Raw genomic sequence first — 19971 nt, 5'->3', positions numbered from 1 at the left:
AGTGAAATCATAGTTCATGATCTACCCAAAGGCTTTTAGAAACAAAATCAAAATGAGGAGGAAAGTGGCACAGTAGATTATAAAAAAGCACTGTACTTGTGGGGATAGGGCTCAAATCTTGGGTGAGTCACAAGAAAAAAATGGATTTGGTAGCCTGATATCTGGAGAATAGATCTCCCAACCAAAAACACATGAAATGATTACGGGAATGCTCACCAACACCCCAGCCAACAAAAGCACATAAAACTAACTGTGAGGGAATAGTCACCCAATTTTAATAAAAACTCTGCTTAGTATTTCCAGACCACAAATCGGGAAATAAGTTCAACTCTACAGGTACACAAGCAAGAATCACACACACACACAAATACACACAGAGACTTGGTGTGATAAATCTCCTGACTGGAATATTGGTACAGAGGGGTATATAGCTTGTTCAGGAAGGACAGTCAGGGAAAAACGTGAGGACGTACTGCATTATACATCAAGAATATATACACTTATTCTGAGGTCCAGAAGGAGGTGAGAGGTAGACTAGATGAAAGTCTCTGTGTAAAGATAAAAGGGGACAAATAGAGGGGCAACTTCATGGTAGATGTCATAGACCACCAAGTCAGGAGGAGGAGGTGGGTGATTAGGCATTTCTAGAACACATAAGACCTGGTAGCAATGGGGGATTTTAATTACCCAAACATCCGTTGGAAACGTAATATGGCAAAACACAAAATGTCCAATACATTCTTGGAATGTATTGGTGTTAAGTTCTTATTGTAGACGGGGGAGGAAGTAACCATGGGAGAAACATTTTAGAATTGATTCTGACTAACAGAGAGAAATTGGTTGCAAATCTGAAGGCTCAAGGCAATTTGCGTGAAAAGTGATCATGAAATGATAGACGTATAGATTCTAAGGAAAGGAAGGAGTGAGAGCTACAGAATAAGGACAATGGATTTACTGGTAGGTAAAGTCTATGGGGAGAAAATCTAAAGGTTTGTCTGCACTAGAAATTTGTATCAGCGCACCTGCACCAATGCAGCTGTGCCACTGTAGCACATCTGGTGAAGACACTCTAAGCCAACAGGAGAGAGTTCTCCCATTGGTTTAAAAATTCCACCTCTGTGAGAGGAGGTAGCTATGTCGGCGGGAGAAGCTACACCAGCACTTAGGTCAATATAATCCACACCCCTGAGTGACATCGTTATACCAAAGTAATAACTGGATAGTTTATTATCCACTACAACATTATCTGTAAGGAAAAAAGACTTTCAGGAGAGCTGGAAGTTTCTCAGAGAGACATTATTAAATACATCACACAAAATATCCTGATGTGAAGGAAAGAGAGCAAGAATAGTCAGAGGCCAAAAAGGAATCTTGCAAAAAGTGAAAACATGGACAAAATGCTACAGATGAGTACAGAAGAATACCACAAACATGTAATGGACAAAATCAGAAAGGCGAAGGCACAAAATGAATTACACCTAGAAAGGGATATAAAAGGCAATATTAGAAGCAAGAGAAAGATGAACGAAAGTGATGATATTAAGAAGGCTAAGATGTTTAATTTCCATTTTGCTTTAGTTTTCATAAAAAAGGCTATTGGTGATCAAATACTTAAAATTAATATTAACAACAATGGGGAAAAGAACACGTTAAAGAATATTTAGTTAAGTTAGCTGTATTCAAGTCAGCAGGGCCTGATGAAATCCATCCTAGGGTACTTAAAGACCGTACTTAAAAAGTATCAAGCGTGGTCTGGCAGGACCGTGTTCCTGGTCTGGTACTGATAAGTATTTTCATTAATGACTTGAATAATGGAGTTGACAGTATGCTTATAAAAGTTGTAGACATGTTGGGAGGAGTTGCAGACCCTTTGGAGGAGAGGATTAGAATTAAAAATGACAATAATAAATTGGAGAATTGGTCTGAAATCAATGACATTCAATAAAAAGATGTGCAAAGATGACATTCAATAAAAAGAAGTGCAAATTATTACACTGAGGAAGGAAAAATCAAATACATGAATACACAATGGGGAAAAACTGGCTAGGCCATAGTACTGCTGAAAAGGATCTGGGGGTTATAGTGGATGACAAATTGAATATGCCAATAATGTGATGCAGTTGCAAAAAAGGTTAATATCATTTTGAGGTGTATTAACAGGAGTGTGATATGTTAGACGCGGGAAGTAATTGTCCCGCTCTAGTTGGCTCTGTTGAAGTCTCTCCTGGAGTACTATGTCCAGCTCTGGACGCTGCACTTTAAGGCAATGTCTACACTACAATCTATGGTTGGGATTCCCCTGCATGAGCACACATACTCATATTAGCTCTCCAAAGAGATGCAGCAATAATATGAAAATACAACCACATGATAACAATCCCAGACTTGCCCATCTCGGAAGATCCCCAGCACCTTGCCCCCTGAGATGCTGCCTTACATCGAGGAATGCTTTCTGGATAATGAGCAAAGCTCTTAAAACTTCAGGATTGTTACCAAATGACAAGGGGGGAGGCTGTGGGGTAAAAATAGAGAGCAGTATAAAACCCATGACAGACAGCAGTCCCATCACACACCCTGCTTTTAAAGGACTTTCAAAAAGAAAAATTAAGGCAGACCTTGACATTTCTTTTGTCACTCTTACAGTGGAATGACAGATTCACCCAAAATTTCTGATCACACTAGTCTGTTCAACAGTTGTCAGCACTAACCATCTTTCACTGGGCTACCGAGGGAATGTCTACACTGCAATTAAAAACCTGTGGCTGACCCATGACACCTCACTTGGGCTAAGGTTCTTTTTAATTGACATGTAGATGTCCAGGCTCAGGCTGCAGCCCAAACTCAAATGCCTACATGGCAATTAAACAGCCTCTTAGCCCGAGTTAGCTGGTACAGGCCAGCTGTGGGTTTTTAACCGCAGTGTAGACATATCCAGTGTGTCACATGACTCATGCTTCAGAAGAACTCTCGCTTTACTTTTTCCACAGTTATGTAATTTTCTCATTTGTATCCTAATGACTCTAATAACAGTACTAAAAGGAAGATACACAGTCTGTGATGACTCACTTTCAGCTTCCTTCTTCCCTTAAAAATGCATGATTTGTACATTTTATTGTTTATTCAAATCTGTAGGTCTAGGTGTTATGGCTTAGCTTAGTTATCTAGTCCAGACATCTGTTTGGTGCATGTTAATATGTTAACTTGGACTCTGATCTTACTTGAATGATTTGCTAATACTGTGGTCAACATTTGTTGCCAATTTTCCCAACCAGCTGTTGCTTGCCTTGTATCATTCCTCCAATAGATGCAGTGCTTTCCCTGTACTGCCTCACTTCTACAAGGAGGTCTCTAATTTTATACCTTCCTTTGCCTCAATATTGATCCACAGTACAGTCTTGTGTTACTTAACTAATATAACACTAACTGAAGAAAAATTCTGCGGAAGACAATTCTGTGTAACTCTCAGATAACAGATACGTGGCATCAGACATCTATCTTATGGTTTTAATACAGAACATATTTTTTACCATTAAAGCTGTGGGGTGGTTCACTACTACCCAACATCTCTACTATGAAGCATCAGTCACTGTAAATACCACTACACATGTTGCAATCTGACTGATATACTGTAATCATACTGTAATTTTAGATACTATACAATGGCATGCATCTATGGAAGACATGAATCAGGGAGTCTTATTTTGCAATGTGAAGCTACTTTAAATTTCAGATTTGTGGAAGAATTTTTTTTTTAAATATTCAGCAAACGTGTAGATTGCATTCACCAATAAAAAAAATTCTCTCAAGAGATATGTGTCTCCTTGTATTTAACACACAGTAGCAAAATAATTACCATCAGGTAAAATAAGTGGTTTTGAATTCTGTAAATATTGCTAAAAGGCTATTTTTAATTTAAAAATATTGGTTCAACATTTAAATATAACTTCTCTATAGCCCTACGGCACCATGTACCCCTTTTCTATTAAGATTTTGGCTCAGATCCTCAGCTGGTATACATCTGCCAAAGTTCTGCTGAAGTCAATGGAACTAAGCCAATTTATACCAGCTGAGAATCCGACCCTTTGCCTAGAACTATCATTTATCATGGCGAAAGTCAAATAAATAAAAATATGTATTTGAACTCATGTTCATTTTTATAATTTAGTTCCCCTCCCTCCTAGCATGAGATTGGTGAAGCACGAGACTACAGGAAAAGGAGAGAAGTGAGGCCTCTAAAGATGGTCACGGCAGCAGGGGCTCATGCTGAGTTTACTTACCATTTCCAACAGTATCAATGGTTCCCTCTGATGTCAGCAACTATCTGTGAAACCCATTGGTAAAGTGTGTGTCTCATTCCTCTCTAGTGCTTGTCCACATAGATGATGATAATCTACTACTGCTATTAGGGTTGTTTATTTTTTCCCCAGAGTTGAATGCTCCACTTGTAAGAGGATGGTGAAAAAAGCCCTTTTTTAATCCTTCTTTAAAAGTGGCTACAATCCACTGCTACTGAGTGCAATATACAACTGACTTTCTTGATAGATGTAACACAGGGCTAAACAGTGGCAAATAATTGGTTTATTGCCTATGAGAAGCAAGGCAAAGTTTGTAATCTCACATTATCCTGGATTTAAGTACACTTGTACCATATTTACTGAGGCCAGAAGCATAGTCATTACTACAGTATAGATGTATACTTTATACTGAAGTTACTGACAGATGAACACTCAGATGGACAGAGGCTTCTGAACCAGTAAAAGATTTGAGCCAAGAAAAATATGTTAAGTTTTCACAAACAATTTTGTCCTTACAAATGGGAAAGTCAGCCGCTTTATATCCTACCACAGATTATATCCTACATACTATAAGCAGAAGCTTTGGGGTTGATTTTAAAGCATGTAATTTCAAGAAAGGGAACGACTTCTGATTTTGCTATAAGTATTTTGAATGGAATTCACATCCTAACTACATTCTGTAAGTGTTGTTTTGCTTCTGTCAGCCTGGGGTCAGGAGGACGCTCTCATGGTATATTTCTAATTTTTACATTTTTTCCTCATGCTTCAGTTGGCAGGATCCTGCAAGGTTTCTACAGAATTAAACTGATGCTCTTCTGAGTGATTTGTTGAGCCTGTAGTGCGAACACCTGTAATTTGCATGGACTACCTCCACTAAATTTCAGTTGCCAGTACAGTATTTATGCCAATGCACATCAATCTTGACTGCCACATACCCTTGCTGTTACAGTCTTGGGTCTATTCAGAGAAGCATGACAATTTTGTGCAAAAATGCTTGGTGGTTTTGTAATATAAAAGAAGTTCACTAGGAACCATTAAGATCACCTAGTTATTTCTACTTGTGACATAATCAAATTAGAACCAAGGTCTCAAAATGTAAAAGGCAAAGGCATTAACGCTTTACAATTACAAGATCCGTAAACTTCTGCTCTTCAAACATGCAAGATTGATCAATATGTCAACATTCCAGGATAATGCACAAAGTATTTTTATCTTTCCCAGTCTATTCCTGTTACTATACTTATAAAATCAAAACCCCCAAACTTCATACATACTGGAAAATAGTCCATACCAAAAACCAATTTTGAAATGCTTTACTAGAATTGTTCTGCCAGCAACTTTACAAAGAACTGAACAACATGTTCACACATCTAGCTTCAAATAGATTTTCAAACACAGTCAACTAGAAGCTTTTCACTTTGTAAAAGTTCAAAAGTACATTCAAAATTATGTGGGACCCATATTTGAGTTTAAAATTGACATACTTTCAAGGACAAGTAAGTATGTCGGTAAGTATGTCTCAGTAAGGTGTTTTCAAGAATAAATTTTAGGGTATATATTTTATATGCTATTTTAGTAAACAGATACACATTTTCAGTAAAATAAAATAAAGTTACACTAGAAAAAAGGAGATAATTTTCTGATTGAAATAAGTGAGAGGAAATCTTGTTGGGTTTTTTTATAGTTAGATTACTGCAAAATAGAGAAAGCAAAGAAGTCAAGGATATCAATCAGCGAAGAGAAGGAGAAAATTAATCCTGGAAAAAAACATTTTTGAAGATCTTACATCACAGATAAATAGCCTGAACAACAGTGTTTTCAAGGATATGACATGATAGATAAATAGGCCAACCACCAGTAGAACAGCCCTAAAAGAATTCTGACTGAATTTTACAAGTGAGTATCCACAACCCTTTGAAAGGGCAGAGCATGTGCTCTCTCTTTCATCTTCTCTTCCAGCCAGTGTGGCAATTAAGGGGACGCAGTATCAGCACCTTATCTTCAATCTTGCCTTCAAGCCTTATCTTCATCTGATTGCTTTATATGATGAGAAAACTGGCACTGTGGATATGGGGAAAATGTTGGATATCTTGACTTTAGCAAAGCTTTTGAAACGGTCTCCCTCAGTATTCTTGCCAGCAAGTTAAAAAAGTATGGATTGGATAAATGGACTATAAGGTGGATAGAAAGCCGGCTAGATTGTCGGGCTCAACAGGTACTGATCAAAGGCTCAATGTCTAGTTGGCAGCTGGTATCAAGCGGAGTGCCCCAGAGGTCGGTCCTGGGGCCGGTTTTGTTCCACATCTTTATTAATTATCTGGATGATGGGATTAATTGCACCCTCAGCAAGTTTTTAGATGACACTAGGCTGGGGGGAGAGGTAGATATGATGGAGGGTAGGAATAGCGTCCAGAGTGACCTAGACAAATTGGAGGATTGGGCCAAAAGAAATGTGATGAGGTTCAACAAGGACAAGTGCAGAGTCCTGCACTTAAGAAGGAAGAATCCCATGCACCGCTACAGGCTGGGGACCGACTGGCCGACTTAGCCAGTAGCAGTTCTGCAGAAAAGGACCTGGAGATTACAGTGGACGAGAAGCTGGATATGAGTCAGCAGTCTGCCCTCGTTGCCAAGGAGGCAAACAGCATATTGGACTGTATTAGTAGGAGCACTTCCAGCAGATCAAGGGAAATGATTATTCTCCTCTATTCGGCACTGGTGAGGCCACACCTGAAGTACTGCGTCCAGTTTTGGTTCCCCCACTACAGAAGGGATGTGGACAAATTGGAGAGAGTCCAGCAGAGGGCAACGAAAATGATTAGGGGGCTGGGGCACATGACTTATGAGGAGAGGCTGAGGGAACTGGGGTTATTTAGTCTATAGAAGAGAATCATAGAATATCAGGGTTGGAAGGGACCTCAGGAGGTCATCTAGTCCAACCCCCTGCTCAAAGCAGGACCAATCCCCAATTAAATCATCCCAGCCAGGGCTTTGTCAAGCCTGACCTTAAAAACTTCTAAGGAAGGAGATTCTACCACCTCCCTAGGTAACGCATTCCAGTGTTTCACCACCTTCCTAGTGAAAAAGTTTTTCCTAATATCCAACCTAAACCTCCCCCACTGCAACTTGAGACCATTATTCCTTGTCCTGTCCTCTTCTACCACTGAGAATAGTCTAGAACCATCCTCTCTGGAACCACCTCTCAGGTAGTTGAAAGCAGCTATCAAATCCCCCCTCATTCTTCTCTTCTGCAGACTAAACAATCCCAGTTCCCTCAGCCTCTCCTCATAAGTCATGTGTTCCAGACCCCTAATCATTTTTGTTGCCCTTCGCTGGACTCTCTCCAATTTATCCACATCCTTCTTGTAGTGTGGGGCCCAAAACTGGACACAGTACTCCAGATGAGGCCTCACCAATGTCGAATAGAGGGGAATGATCACGTCCCTCGATCTGCTAGCTATGCTCCTACTTATACATCCCAAAATGCCATTGGCCTTCTTGGCAACAAGGGCACACTGCTGACTCTCATCCAGCTTCTCGTCCACTGTCACCCCTAGGTCCTTTTCCACAGAACTGCTGCCTAGCCATTCGGTCCCTAGTCTGTAGCTGTGCATTGGGTTCTTCCGTCCTAAGTGCAGGACCCTGCACTTATCCTTATTGAACCTCATCAGATTTCTTTTGGCCCAATCCTCCAATTTGTCTAGGTCCTTCTGTATCCTATCCCTGCCCTCCAGCGTATCTACCACTCCTCCCAGTTTAGTATCATCTGCAAATTTGCTGAGAGTGCAATCCACACCATCCTCCAGATCATTTATGAAGATATTGAACAAAACCGGCCCCAGGACCGACCCCTGGGGCACTCCACTTGACACCGGCTGCCAACTAGACATGGAGCCATTGATCACTACCCGTTGAGCCCGACGATCTAGCCAGCTTTCTACCCACCTTATAGTGCATTCATCCAGCCCATACTTCTTTAACTTGCTGACAAGAATACTGTGGGAGACCGTGTCAAAAGCTTTGCTAAAGTCAAGAAACAATACATCCACTGCTTTCCCTTCATCCACAGAACGAGTAATCTCATCATAGAAGGCGATTAGATTAGTCAGGCATGACCTACCCTTGGTGAATCCATGCTGACTGTTCCTGATCATTTTCCTCTCATGTAAGTGCTTCAGGATTGATTCTTTGAGGACCTGCTCCATGATTTTTCCGGGGACTGAGGTGAGGCTGACTGGCCTGTAGTTCCCAGGATCCTCCTTTTTCCCTTTTTTAAAGACTGGCACTATATTAGCCTTTTTCCAGTCATCTGGGACTTCCCCCGTTCGCCACGAGTTTTGAAAGATAATGGCCAATGGCTCTGCAATCACAGCCGCCAATTCCTTTAGCACTCTCGGATGCAACTCGTCCGGCCCCATGGACTTGTGCACGTCCAGCTTTTCTAAATAGTCCCTAACCACCTCTTTCTCCACAGAGGGCTGGCCATCTACTCCCCATGTTGCGATGCCCAGCGCAGCAGTCTGCGAGCTGTCCTTGTTAGTGAAGACAGAGGCAAAAAAAGCATTGAGCACATTAGCTTTTTCCACATCCTCTGTCACTAGGTTGCCTCCCTCATTCAGTAAGGGGCCCACACTTTCCTTGGCTTTCTTCTTGTTGCCAACATACCTGAAGAAACCCTTCTTGTTACTCTTGACATCTCTTGCTAGCTGCAGCTCCAGGTGCGATTTGGCCCTCCTGATTTCATTCCTACATGCCCGAGCAATATTTTTATACTCTTCCCTGGTCATATGTCCAACCTTCCACTTCTTGTAAGCTTCTTTTTTATGTTTAAGATCCGCTAGGATTTCACCGTTAAGCCAAGCTGGTCGCCTGCCATATTTACTATTCTTTCGACTCATTGGGATGGTTTGTCCCTGTAACCTCAACAGGGATTCCTTGAAATACAGCCAGCTCTCCTGGACTCCTTTCCCCCCAGTGAGTTAGTCCCCCAGGGGATCCTACCCATCCGTTCCCTGAGGGAGTCAAAGTCTGCTTTCCTGAAGTCCAGGGTCCGTATCCTGCTGCTTACCTTTCTTCCCTGTGTCAGGATCCTGAACTCAACCAACTCATGGTGACTGCCTCCCAGATTCCCGTCCACTTTTGCTTCCCCCACTAATTCTTCCCTGTTTGTGAGCAGCAGGTCAAGAAAAGCTCCCTCCCTAGTTGGCTCGTCTAACACTTGCACCAGGAAATTGTCCCCTACGCTTTCCAAAAACTTCCTGGATTGTCTATGCACCGCTGTATTGCTCTCCCAGCAGATATCAGGAAAATTAAAGTCACCCATGAGAACCAGGGCGTGCGATCTAGTAGCTTCTGCAAGTTGCCAGAAGAAAGCCTCATCCACCTCATCCCCCTGGTCCGGTGGTCTATAGCAGACTCCCACCACGACATCACTCTTGTTGCTCACACTTCTAAACTTAATCCAGAGACACTCAGGTTTTTCTGCAGTTTCGTACCAGAGCTCGGAGCAGTCATACTGCTCCCTTACATACAGTGCTACTCCCCCACCTTTTCTGCCCTGCCTGTCCTTCCTGAACAGTTTATAACCATCCATGACAGTACTCCAGTCATGTGAGTTATCCCACCAAGTCTCTGTTATTCCAATCACGTCATAATTCCTTGACATCACCAGGACCTCCACTTCTCCCTGCTTGTTTCCAAGGCTTTGTGCATTCGTATATAAGCACTTGAGATAACCTGCTGATCGCCCCTCATTCTCAGTATGAGGCAGGAGCCCTCCCCTCACAGACGTTCCTGCCTGTGCTTCCTCCCGGTATCCCGCTTTCCCACTTACCTCAGGGCTTTGGTCTCCTTCCCCCGGTGAACCTAGTTTAAAGCCCTCCTCACTAGGTTAGCCAGCCTGCTCGCAAAGATGCTCTTCCCTCTCTTCGTAAGATGGAGCCCGTCTCTGCCCAGCACTCCTCCTTCATGGAACACCATCCCATGGTCAAAGAATCCAAAGCCTTCTCTCCGACACCACCTGCGTAGCCATTCGTTGACTTTCACGATTCGATGGTCCCTGCCCCGGCCTTTTCCTTCCACGGGGAGGATGGACGAGAACACCACTTGCACCTCAAACTCCTTTATCCTTCTTCCCAGAGCTACGTAGTCCGCAGTGATCCGCTCAAGGTCATTCTTGGCAGTATCATTGGTGCCCAAGAATGAGGGGGGATTTGATAGCAGCCTTCAACTACCTGAAGGGGGGTTCCAAAGAGGATGGAGCAAGGCTGTTCTCAGTGGTGGCAGATGACAGAACAAGAAGCAATGGTCTCAAGTTGCAGCGGGGGAGGTCTAGGTTGGATATCAGGAAACTCTATTTCACTAGGAGAGTGGTGAAGCACTGGAATGGGTTACCTAGGGAGGTGGTGAAATCTCCATCCTTAGAGGTTTTTAATGCCCAGCTTGACAAAGCCCTGACTGGGATGATTTAGTGGGTGTTGTTTCCACTTTGAGCAGGAGATGGGCCTAGATGATCTCCTGAGGTCTCTTCCAACCCTAATATTCTATGATTCAATCCATCCTCTTCAGGGAAGCTGCATTAAACAATACCACTAGCTCTATTCTATTATATACAGTTTCTTATACTGCCCTTATTATTTTAGGGTAGCTATCCATCTTCCAGTAGTGAGGTAAGTGACATGACTAACATCTTAGAGAGACAAGGTGCATGAGGTAATATCTTTTATTGGACCAATTTCTGTAATAGACAAGTTTCAAGCTACACAGAGCTCCTCTTCAGCTCTGGGAAAGGTTCTTAGATTGTCCAGTATGCTAGAAGGACAGAAGACACTGGATGTGGTTTAATTAGGTTGCAACTTGGTTATTAACTGTTTGGGAGTACCCAGCAGATAAACGTCTATAGTATCATTTCAATACATATCTGGTGGACTACTGTCAGCCCTCCCCCTTTCCCATCATGATCCCCAGCGCACCTGCTGCTGGGAGCTTACCATCCCACCTTGAATGAGGGTTAAGATGGATCATAAAGGGTGGGGTAATTGGCTTCCTGCTGTACCAGTCAAAGTAGCCCCGAACCTGCCCTGTTTCTGCTCATTTAAGGAATACCTCATTTAAATCCTTTACCAATCTATTTATCTGATGACTGTATCACTTCGTTATGGAGTACCTGCACTGGACATCTGCCCCACATCAACATAATGAATTGCAACATCACAGCCTAACTCCTGTTCCATGTTTACCCTCAACGAATCCCTCCAGCCCCACAAACCTGCTGTGAGGAAGGTGAAAACCCCTGCACTTCGCCTAGGCCAATCTGGTAGTGAGGGAAAAATTCCTTCTCAGCCCACCCCTCAAGAAAGGAACGACTAGTGCAGTGCCCACAGCAGTTCCTGACCAAACCTGGTATTTTGCCACTTCCATGTGTGGGAGGGTGAGTGCTGCTCCGCCTGGTTCAGGTAAAAGAGGGCTTCTCCTACTCAGCATGTACTTATATAACCTCCCTTCTGTTCCGGTCACCTAGTGGGATGGGTCACAGTTTGCCCACGTTGACATTTTCTCTCACAAAATTACACACCCTCTGTCTCCCTCTCCTTAAAGAGGTACCTACCTTCATCCAGCAAGCCAGACAACAGGCCCCCCCGCCCCTTAATGTGTGGTGTAATCAGTGTCACAGCTAAATACAAGATCACATAGTTCAGCATAAGTAATTAGCACATATCCTAAGAGACCATGCAAGGTATTAACCATTAACCAAGACCATTAACGCCCCAGTAGTCATAGAACAAAAAGGAGGGTTAGTGGGCTACAGATTGTTATAATAAGCCATAAATCCAGTTCAATCTTGTATTTAGCTGTGACGCTCTTAGTACCTTTCCCAGACCAGAAGACCACCTCTGTGCAGGTTGAAAGCTTGTCTCTCTCACCAACAGAAGTTGGTCCAATTTAAGATACTACCTCATTCACCTTCTCTAATATTCTAGAACCGACACAAGTACAACAATACTGTGAGACTAATATCTGACACATGAGGTTTGTGCTTTCTCTCAGCCTCTTCTTAGGAGGAGAATATGTTGACAGTGGAGTGTTTTGTTTTGGAAGATATATATATGTATGTGTGTGTGTGTGTGTGTGTTTAAATGTACATGCTGTTAGGTGTTTATGTTAGAGAAGGCAAGGTTAAAAAAAAAAAGTGATTTGCACTCAAAAGTGGAAGGTGGTGAGGTTTGTGGCTGTCCTTGGTTCCTGGCTTAGTTTGTTCCAGAGCTTGGGACCACAACCTGAGAAAGTTCTGTCTCCAACACAGAAGAGCTTTACCCTGGTAGTAGAAAGTTCAATTGTGCCAGAGGACTGGAACAGTCAACCATGATCTTCATCACAGAGCTTAAGGCAATTCTTTGGATAGGCCTGGCCCTGGTCATTGAGTGCCTTGACGATGAGGACCAAGCCTCTGAACCTCACTTGATATTCCACAGGAAACCAGTGTAGAGGGCGGGGAATAGGTTTGATATGCTTGTGGCAGTCAGTATTGCTAAGGAGTGTTCAGTATTAGTTGGTGCTGTCTAAGGGCTGATGTCTTTGTGCCCACTTATACTGCACTGCTGTAGTTCAGATGGGAGGTATTGAAGACATATATAACCTCTACTAGGATGAGCTGGAGTCTCCTAGCCAACCAGAAATGGCAGAAGGTATTGCTTGTGGATGCTACTATGTGAGAGCTTAGCATTACTGAGGGATCTAGGCTACAGACTGAACTGACCAACTGTGGGGATGTACCATCAACCAAAGGAGACTTCACCATGACTGCAAATTCTGCCAGGTGCTTACCCTTGCCCACCAGCATCACCTCTGCTTTGCTTGCACTTAGCTCCAACCAGCTGTTCTTCATCCATGAACTGATCTCACTCAAGCATGCGGCCATCTTCGTGATAGTGGTATGGTCAGATGAAGTAAAGGATAAGCATAGCTGTATGTTATCTCCATATTGCTGTCACTGAGTCCATGTTGTGTTATCTGTTCAGCCTCATATCGATTTTGAAAAGGACCAGAGAAAGAATGGATTCTTCTCGGACTTGTGGCGGGTTTTGTACTTTGTGAACCCCTTTGATTCCGGGGGGGGGGTTAACCCCGCCTCCCGGCTTCTACGCCAGTTCTACAACCTCCCTGGTAGTCAGGGATCTATGGCCCCATGGCCAGAGTCCTTCTAAATCTTCTTCCCTTGGTGGGATAGCGCGGCCTAGCGGCCGGAGTCCCTATAGTGCGCTCCTAAAGCAGCATGGCCCAATGGCCAGAGTCTCCCGAAACTCTCTTCCTCCGGTGGGATAGCGTGGCCTAGCGGCCGGAGTCTCTACAGTGCGCTCCTAAAGCGGTGTGGCCTGAGGGCCAGAATCCCTCTAAGTCCTCCTTCCCTCATAGGATAGTGCGGCCCAGCAGCCAGAGTTCATCTATCTCCTTTGAGGTAAGAGAGGGGTCGGTAAACTATGTAGTCAAATCAGAAGACAACTCAGAAGAATTACAATATATGAAATAAAATATTGTGTAAGTCACAGATCCTCCTACTAGTAATAACATATTTTGGGCTAGATCTTCTTTCTGTTGTACAGACAGGAGGGTGGAGAGAAGAGTTCATACAAATTCTCTTTTGCAAAGTTAAAGACAAGACTTTTCCCTAACACTCAGGAAGGCATTAGGAGTTGGGAAGGGGGATGCTTGGTTACTCTTTCATATTTGTTAAGCAACATATCATGTTCCACCCACTTTGTATTAAATGTACGTTTTAAAAATACTTCATCAGTCTTGATTTGCTTTTATGTACTGCAATACTAATATCTAGAGCTTCAAAAGGAAATTCACTTACAAGTGTTTAAGCGTTGAAAAAGTGTGAACTTCTTGTCTTTGAACATAAAGAAATTTAAAAAGGCCCTGAAATGTTTTCAATGAATAGCTAAATTTCAGAAAGCATATGGTAATACACATGCACTATAATTACTTACTGTTATAATTATACTGTATAACCTCAATATACTGTTTTTGTGCAGAGTGATGCTCTGAAAGAAATAATTGTCCTTAGCCCTGCCTGATGATCACAGAGTGAAATGTTTGATAAACTGCAGCAAAATACTGAAAAGGTGTAATACATAGAGGTTTTAAAACTTTAAATGTATATACTCATATTTTTCACTTTTCTGTAGTTTTTTTTAAAAAACATATTACAAAGGCGCAAACTTTGGGTTTTTTTCTTCTATGCAGATTAAAAGAAAAGAGCTGATAACTTTGTTAACTGATAAATAGTTCATATACAGTAACAAAGATTGCTTACCTTGATGGACTGACTATAAGGTCCTATGTTAGCAGGTGCCCAGTGAGAAATGCTCTGTACATGCATGATCTGTTTTTGATAACAGTGTACATCACCGATCGTAACGTCACACTTATGTGCAAGGCAATCCATACAAAAGAGTACTCCATCAAGCAATGGGGCTTCTACACATACTCTGAAAACATAAATCATGAAAGATTATATGATTATCTTATAGACTCAGAGAAATATAAGGCTGGAAGGGACCTTGAGAGATCATCAAGTCCAGCCTCCTGCACTGAGGCAGGACCAAGTAAACCTAAACCACCCGTGACAGGTGTTTGTCCAACCTGTTCATCCATCCATCTATCTAATCTATCTATCATGATTTAGCCTATTGAAAACAAGCCACTAAAAAGAGCTAGTAAGAGAGCAGCATCTCAGAGCCTATAGCTATTGAAGAAGAATTAAGTTTGTAGTACACACATAAAGAAGAGATATTTAACTCTCAGCAGAAATTCAACAGAAAATGACTTGTAAATGCTTGTTCTCTGGAAGTATCTTATAATACAGTCTTGTAAAATTCTGCTCAGGAAAAATAATTTTTTTCACCACAGGCAAGAAAATATTTCCTCTTTCTGCCCACCACCCCGCCATTAACATCATGATAAGGATGGGTGAGTAGATTTTCTGCTTGGGCTGCTAAATTTTCAAGACAATTTTGCAAATTTATTGTAGATCTATACCCTTGGGTCCGTGCTCCTAGCATGTTACTAGCGAGAATTCCCATAGCCAGGTCTCTGTGCATAATGCAATTATGCAGCCATGCAAATGTGTGCATAATTCTTCTTTTGACCAAAATCCAGTATAAGTCTGCTTGTGCTACATAAATAATCACAAAAAGCGATTTTCCTCCATCCTCCCAGCTTGTAACCTTTTTTCCTGTTCTTTTATAAGACTTTCACATGAAGTGATAGGGGATTGTATGGCTAGCTATGCAAATGAGGGAGCAAAAGACATGCAGTAGCATGAAGAGCAGAAGAGGATGAAGCAGGAGGAGGGACTGTACTTAAAATACACTGAAGTGGAAATCTGCTCTTGTGCAGCTTTACGAGCTGTACAGTAAGGAGTAGAACCTGCCACGTTCTCCTCTTAGACTATGTAGAAAGAGAACTCCATGTCTTTGTGGATTAGTAACCCTGGATGGCTGCCTGCATCTCCTAGAAGCCTCTCCCCACTCCCTTGAAGGCAGCGCTTTAGCCTCTTCTGGTACTGCCCATTCCCACCTACCTCATTTCAGGAGCCACACTAAGTAATTAAATTATTTCATAATCAATTTACACGGCTGCATAATTCTGAGTTTATCAGAGATCTCAGTGTTCTTATGCTACCTGGGTCAGGACCTCAATATGTAGTTTAGATCTAAATTGTCACATCATACACAGTGTGTTGTCCATAGATTTAAAATTTCACAGCAGCTAACCAGCCCCATCTGAGGTGGCTAAATCTGAGCCAGGCAAGGGTAACAGTATGTAATGGATCTAACCATCCATTGGAACAGAAAACGTAACACATAAAGTAACATAAAGAATTCTCTAGCCATGAAAAGAAGGTGTGTGGGGGACTGTGGATCTGTTATAAGATACATTATTCCAAATACACCTATAATTCTTTACATTCTTGTTTCCAGTGCCGTTGCAGCTGTGTTGGTCCCAGGATATGAGAAACACAAGGTGGGTGTAGTAATATCTTTTATTGGACCCACTTCTGTTGGTGAAAGAGACAAGATTTTGAGCTTGCACAGAGCTCATTTTCTGCGTAAGCTTGAAAGCTAGTCTTTCTCACCAACAGAAGCAGGTCCAATAAAAATACTACCTCACCCACCTTGTCTCTCTGTAATTCTTTAAGTAATTTTTGTTTTTATTCCTGGTGAGAGTTGTCACCCCCTTGTGGACTACAAACACAATTTCTTTTCAATAGATTCAGGTCCTAAGTAAATTAAGGATTTTCTTCTCACTCTTGGGGCTTGATTGAACCATGAGGCTCAGCACTGAGTACAGGGCAGTGTATAGTGGTGATTTCCCTGAAGAAGCCCTGGGAACTGGGTTACAATTCTGAAGTGATTCAGTGACAATTCCTCCCCAATACCCTCTTTTTCTTTGTGGGAATGTAAACTGCCACTCCCCTTCACAGGATGCAATTTATTTGCCCCATATCGTGCTGGCCCAGATCAGTGTTGTTTGTGTAGGACCATAAATAAACTTTTACAAATTGAGAGAAAGTCTTCGATGAATCTGTATTCCAGGCAGGCCAGCAAAGAGAGTTGCCTAGAAAAACATACCATACTACTGTATATTCTCCTAAAGGACTGTAAAATCAATCCTCTTTGATGTCTCCATACCTCAAGAGGAAAAATTAACATACAACACCAAACACAGGACAACAAAGGATGAGTAGATAGAAAACCTTTATTTCCAAGCTTTACAGTTTCTGACTGCTTTTGAAACCAAGTACACTACAAACTCATATTTTCATTGGGATAACTCTACTGCTGTCTCATATCATGCCAGATAAAACCAGTGCTGACCAATCATTTAGCAGGTCACCCGACCATTATATACGATTAGTAATAATTCAATCCAATCATTCAGAAATTCAATACAATAAATATACAGAAAACCTTTTAAAAATATACTCTTTTACTTACTGTGGCTAAGGCAGAAAATAATTTTTTTATGAAAGGTCAAGTGAAAAACTGTCACTCTAGCACATCTACACCCTTTGGTTATAGTGAGAGCACCAATAATTACATTTGAACAGAATTAACTTTATTTGCATTTGATGCAATATAAATAGTGCCAATGGAATAGCATCTTGTCAGAGCAATGTTGTCCACAGACTTATTTTGACACGGTATTTGCACTGGCATTTGTCACATGACAATGCTCTAACTCTGCCATTATCTCTTATGTGTATGCATTTTCCATTAGTTTGTTTATATAATTTCACTAATAGAAGATACAAATTTTTGACAAACAGTTTTAAAAAGGAAAAGATGGCCTTTTTACTTTTAAATGGTAATGTGTTTCACATAAGCCAATTCCTCTCTTTAGGGTTATAACTTTTTATCCTTTTCCCTTCTTTCTCCCTCTTTGTGCTAAAATTCATATATCTATGGTGATATTATTTTTAATTTTTATAACAGTATCCACTCACTGGTTGCTTGAAATATACCAGGTATAGACAAAAAAGGAAAGAGTGAATAAAAAAATCAAATCAAGTGGTTATGATTGGTATGGGGCAAGGCAAGCTCAGTAGTATTCACACTGGTAATAAAGCAATAATGACTGAATAACAGATTATATTTTATCTTTACAATAGTGCTGCTATGTTGCATAATTCCTATTATATATTGTAATAATCTTATTCACTCAGTAGCAAATGCAAGCTTGCAACTTAATTCCATTATTTTTGGACCTCTTCTCCACTGATTGTATACTGGGATAAAATATAGGAAGATTTTGTAAATTATGGGGCATGACATTAATAAGGATCCATGGATATTTATCTTAGGGAAGACTTCAAAGCAATGAGTCCAACACAGATCCAATTACTAGTAGAGCTATTACTAAGTAGGGAAAAATATATCTTATTAACTTGAATAAGTAATAAAGCCCTCACTGTTGCACAATGGGAAGAAGTGAAGAACTTCTTCCTATAAAATATTTTATGTAGCACTAAAAAAAATCATTTTGTCACTTGCAGAGTCCTTTAACTTTATATATTTATATTTCAACTAATGATCTGAAAGAGAGGGTATGCATTAAGATAATAAATTCACAGACAATACCAAAGGTATGATGAAAATGCAAGTATGCTTGTTCTGGGTATTTGTAATCCCAAACACAGATGTTCAATGGGAGGGAAAAATTTGGAAAGCAGCAATGATGAAAGAGATGCAGTGGTGACAGTGGCCAGAACAGCATACAAGAGTTAGCAATGCAACATGGCAGACAATAAAAAGATCAATACAATTTGAAACAGCATACACACAGGCGTTACACAAAAGAGCACTGAGGAAAAGTTCCACTCCATACCCCGTGGTATGACTACACCTGGAATATTGCTTTCACTTCTGGGAAGTTAATTCAAAAAGATACTGACAATCTGGAAAGTCCAGAAAAGCGTAAAAGCTAACAAAGAAGTAGAAATGTTTATGGTTGTTCAGGCAGGCAAAATCAGGAGAAATGGTATGTAATTTTTAAAAACGAAAATTTAGGCTGAATATTAGAAAAACCTTCTTCTCAATCAGAGATTTTAGGGATAGGAATAGTTTCCTAAATGAAGTGATGGTATCCCCATCACTAGGCACATTTAACTCTGAAATAAAAGGAAGTATTTTGTAGAGAATATTGTTACATAGATCTTTCATGGTTCTGTTCACTCAATCCTGGAAAATGGACTAGGGTATTATTTATGCAAAGAATATTTTGAGTCAAAAAGGTATTGCTCCACCATATCACATCTGGAAATTAAGTGGCTTTGTTATAGCAATTTATTGCCATATATATCTACATATCTATATATCTATATCTATATCTATAATTATGTATAGCACTTTCATTAACTGAATGATTATAATCTCAACTCTTCCTCCATTTATGCAGATATTAGATGTTTTATAAACTTGAACAAAAACTGAATTTTACCTTAACAGACCTGAAGTTAAAGTTTTCAAGTTTTATGTATATCACATAAACTGTTGATAGGGTTCTGCAAACTAAATGAAAAGCAATTAGTCAACCTATCAGTATTTCAGTTCCTAAGCACTGTAAAGTGGAAGAGTCTTTCTAGATCTCATTCTGGAAATCAATGAATCATAGAAATGTGGGACACCTTGATAGGTCATCTAGTCCAGTCCCCAGCACTGAGGCAGGACTCAGTATTACCTAGACCATCCCTGACAGATGGTCGTCTAACCAGTTCTTAGAAACCTCCAATGACGGAGATTCCACAACCTCCCTAGGTAACTTGTTTCAGTGCTAACTACCCTTATAAGTTAGGACGTTTTTCCTAGTGTCTAACTTAAATCGCCCTTGCTGCAGTTTAAGCCCACTGATTCTTGTTCTGTCCTAGGTGGTCAAGGAGAACAATTCGTCACCCTCTTCTTCATAACAATCTTTTATGTACTTGAAGACTGTTAACATGTCCCCTCTCAGCCTTCTTTCCTCCAGACTCAACAAACCAATTTTTTACAATCCTTCCTTGTGAATCACGTTTTCTAGACCTTTAATCATTTTTAAAGCTCTCCTCTGAACTTTCTCCAATTTGTCTACATCTTTCCTGAAGTGTGGTGCCCTGAACTCAATACTCCAGTTGAGG

General features: G+C 41.1%; 1 protein-coding gene across 6 annotated transcripts in view; it reads right to left on the bottom strand.

The window, feature by feature from the left end:
* DPH6 (diphthamine biosynthesis 6) overlaps positions 1-19971 on the bottom strand; it is a 362214-nt gene that overhangs the window by 167531 nt on the left and 174712 nt on the right. For all 6 annotated transcript variants that reach the window (XR_006291518.1, XM_007069356.4, XM_037900521.2 and 3 more), the window contains one exon: positions 14611-14785. Coding sequence is in view for 5 of the 6 variants with exons in the window: in XM_007069356.4 (XP_007069418.2) it covers positions 14611-14785 (175 nt within the window). In the remaining variant the exon portion in view is untranslated. The remainder of the gene's footprint in view (positions 1-14610; positions 14786-19971) is intronic.

Source organism: Chelonia mydas, chromosome 6, assembly GCF_015237465.2.
Source record: "Chelonia mydas isolate rCheMyd1 chromosome 6, rCheMyd1.pri.v2, whole genome shotgun sequence".
Classification (NCBI taxonomy): Eukaryota; Metazoa; Chordata; order Testudines; family Cheloniidae; genus Chelonia; species Chelonia mydas.
This window is presented reverse-complemented; position numbering and strand designations above follow the sequence as displayed.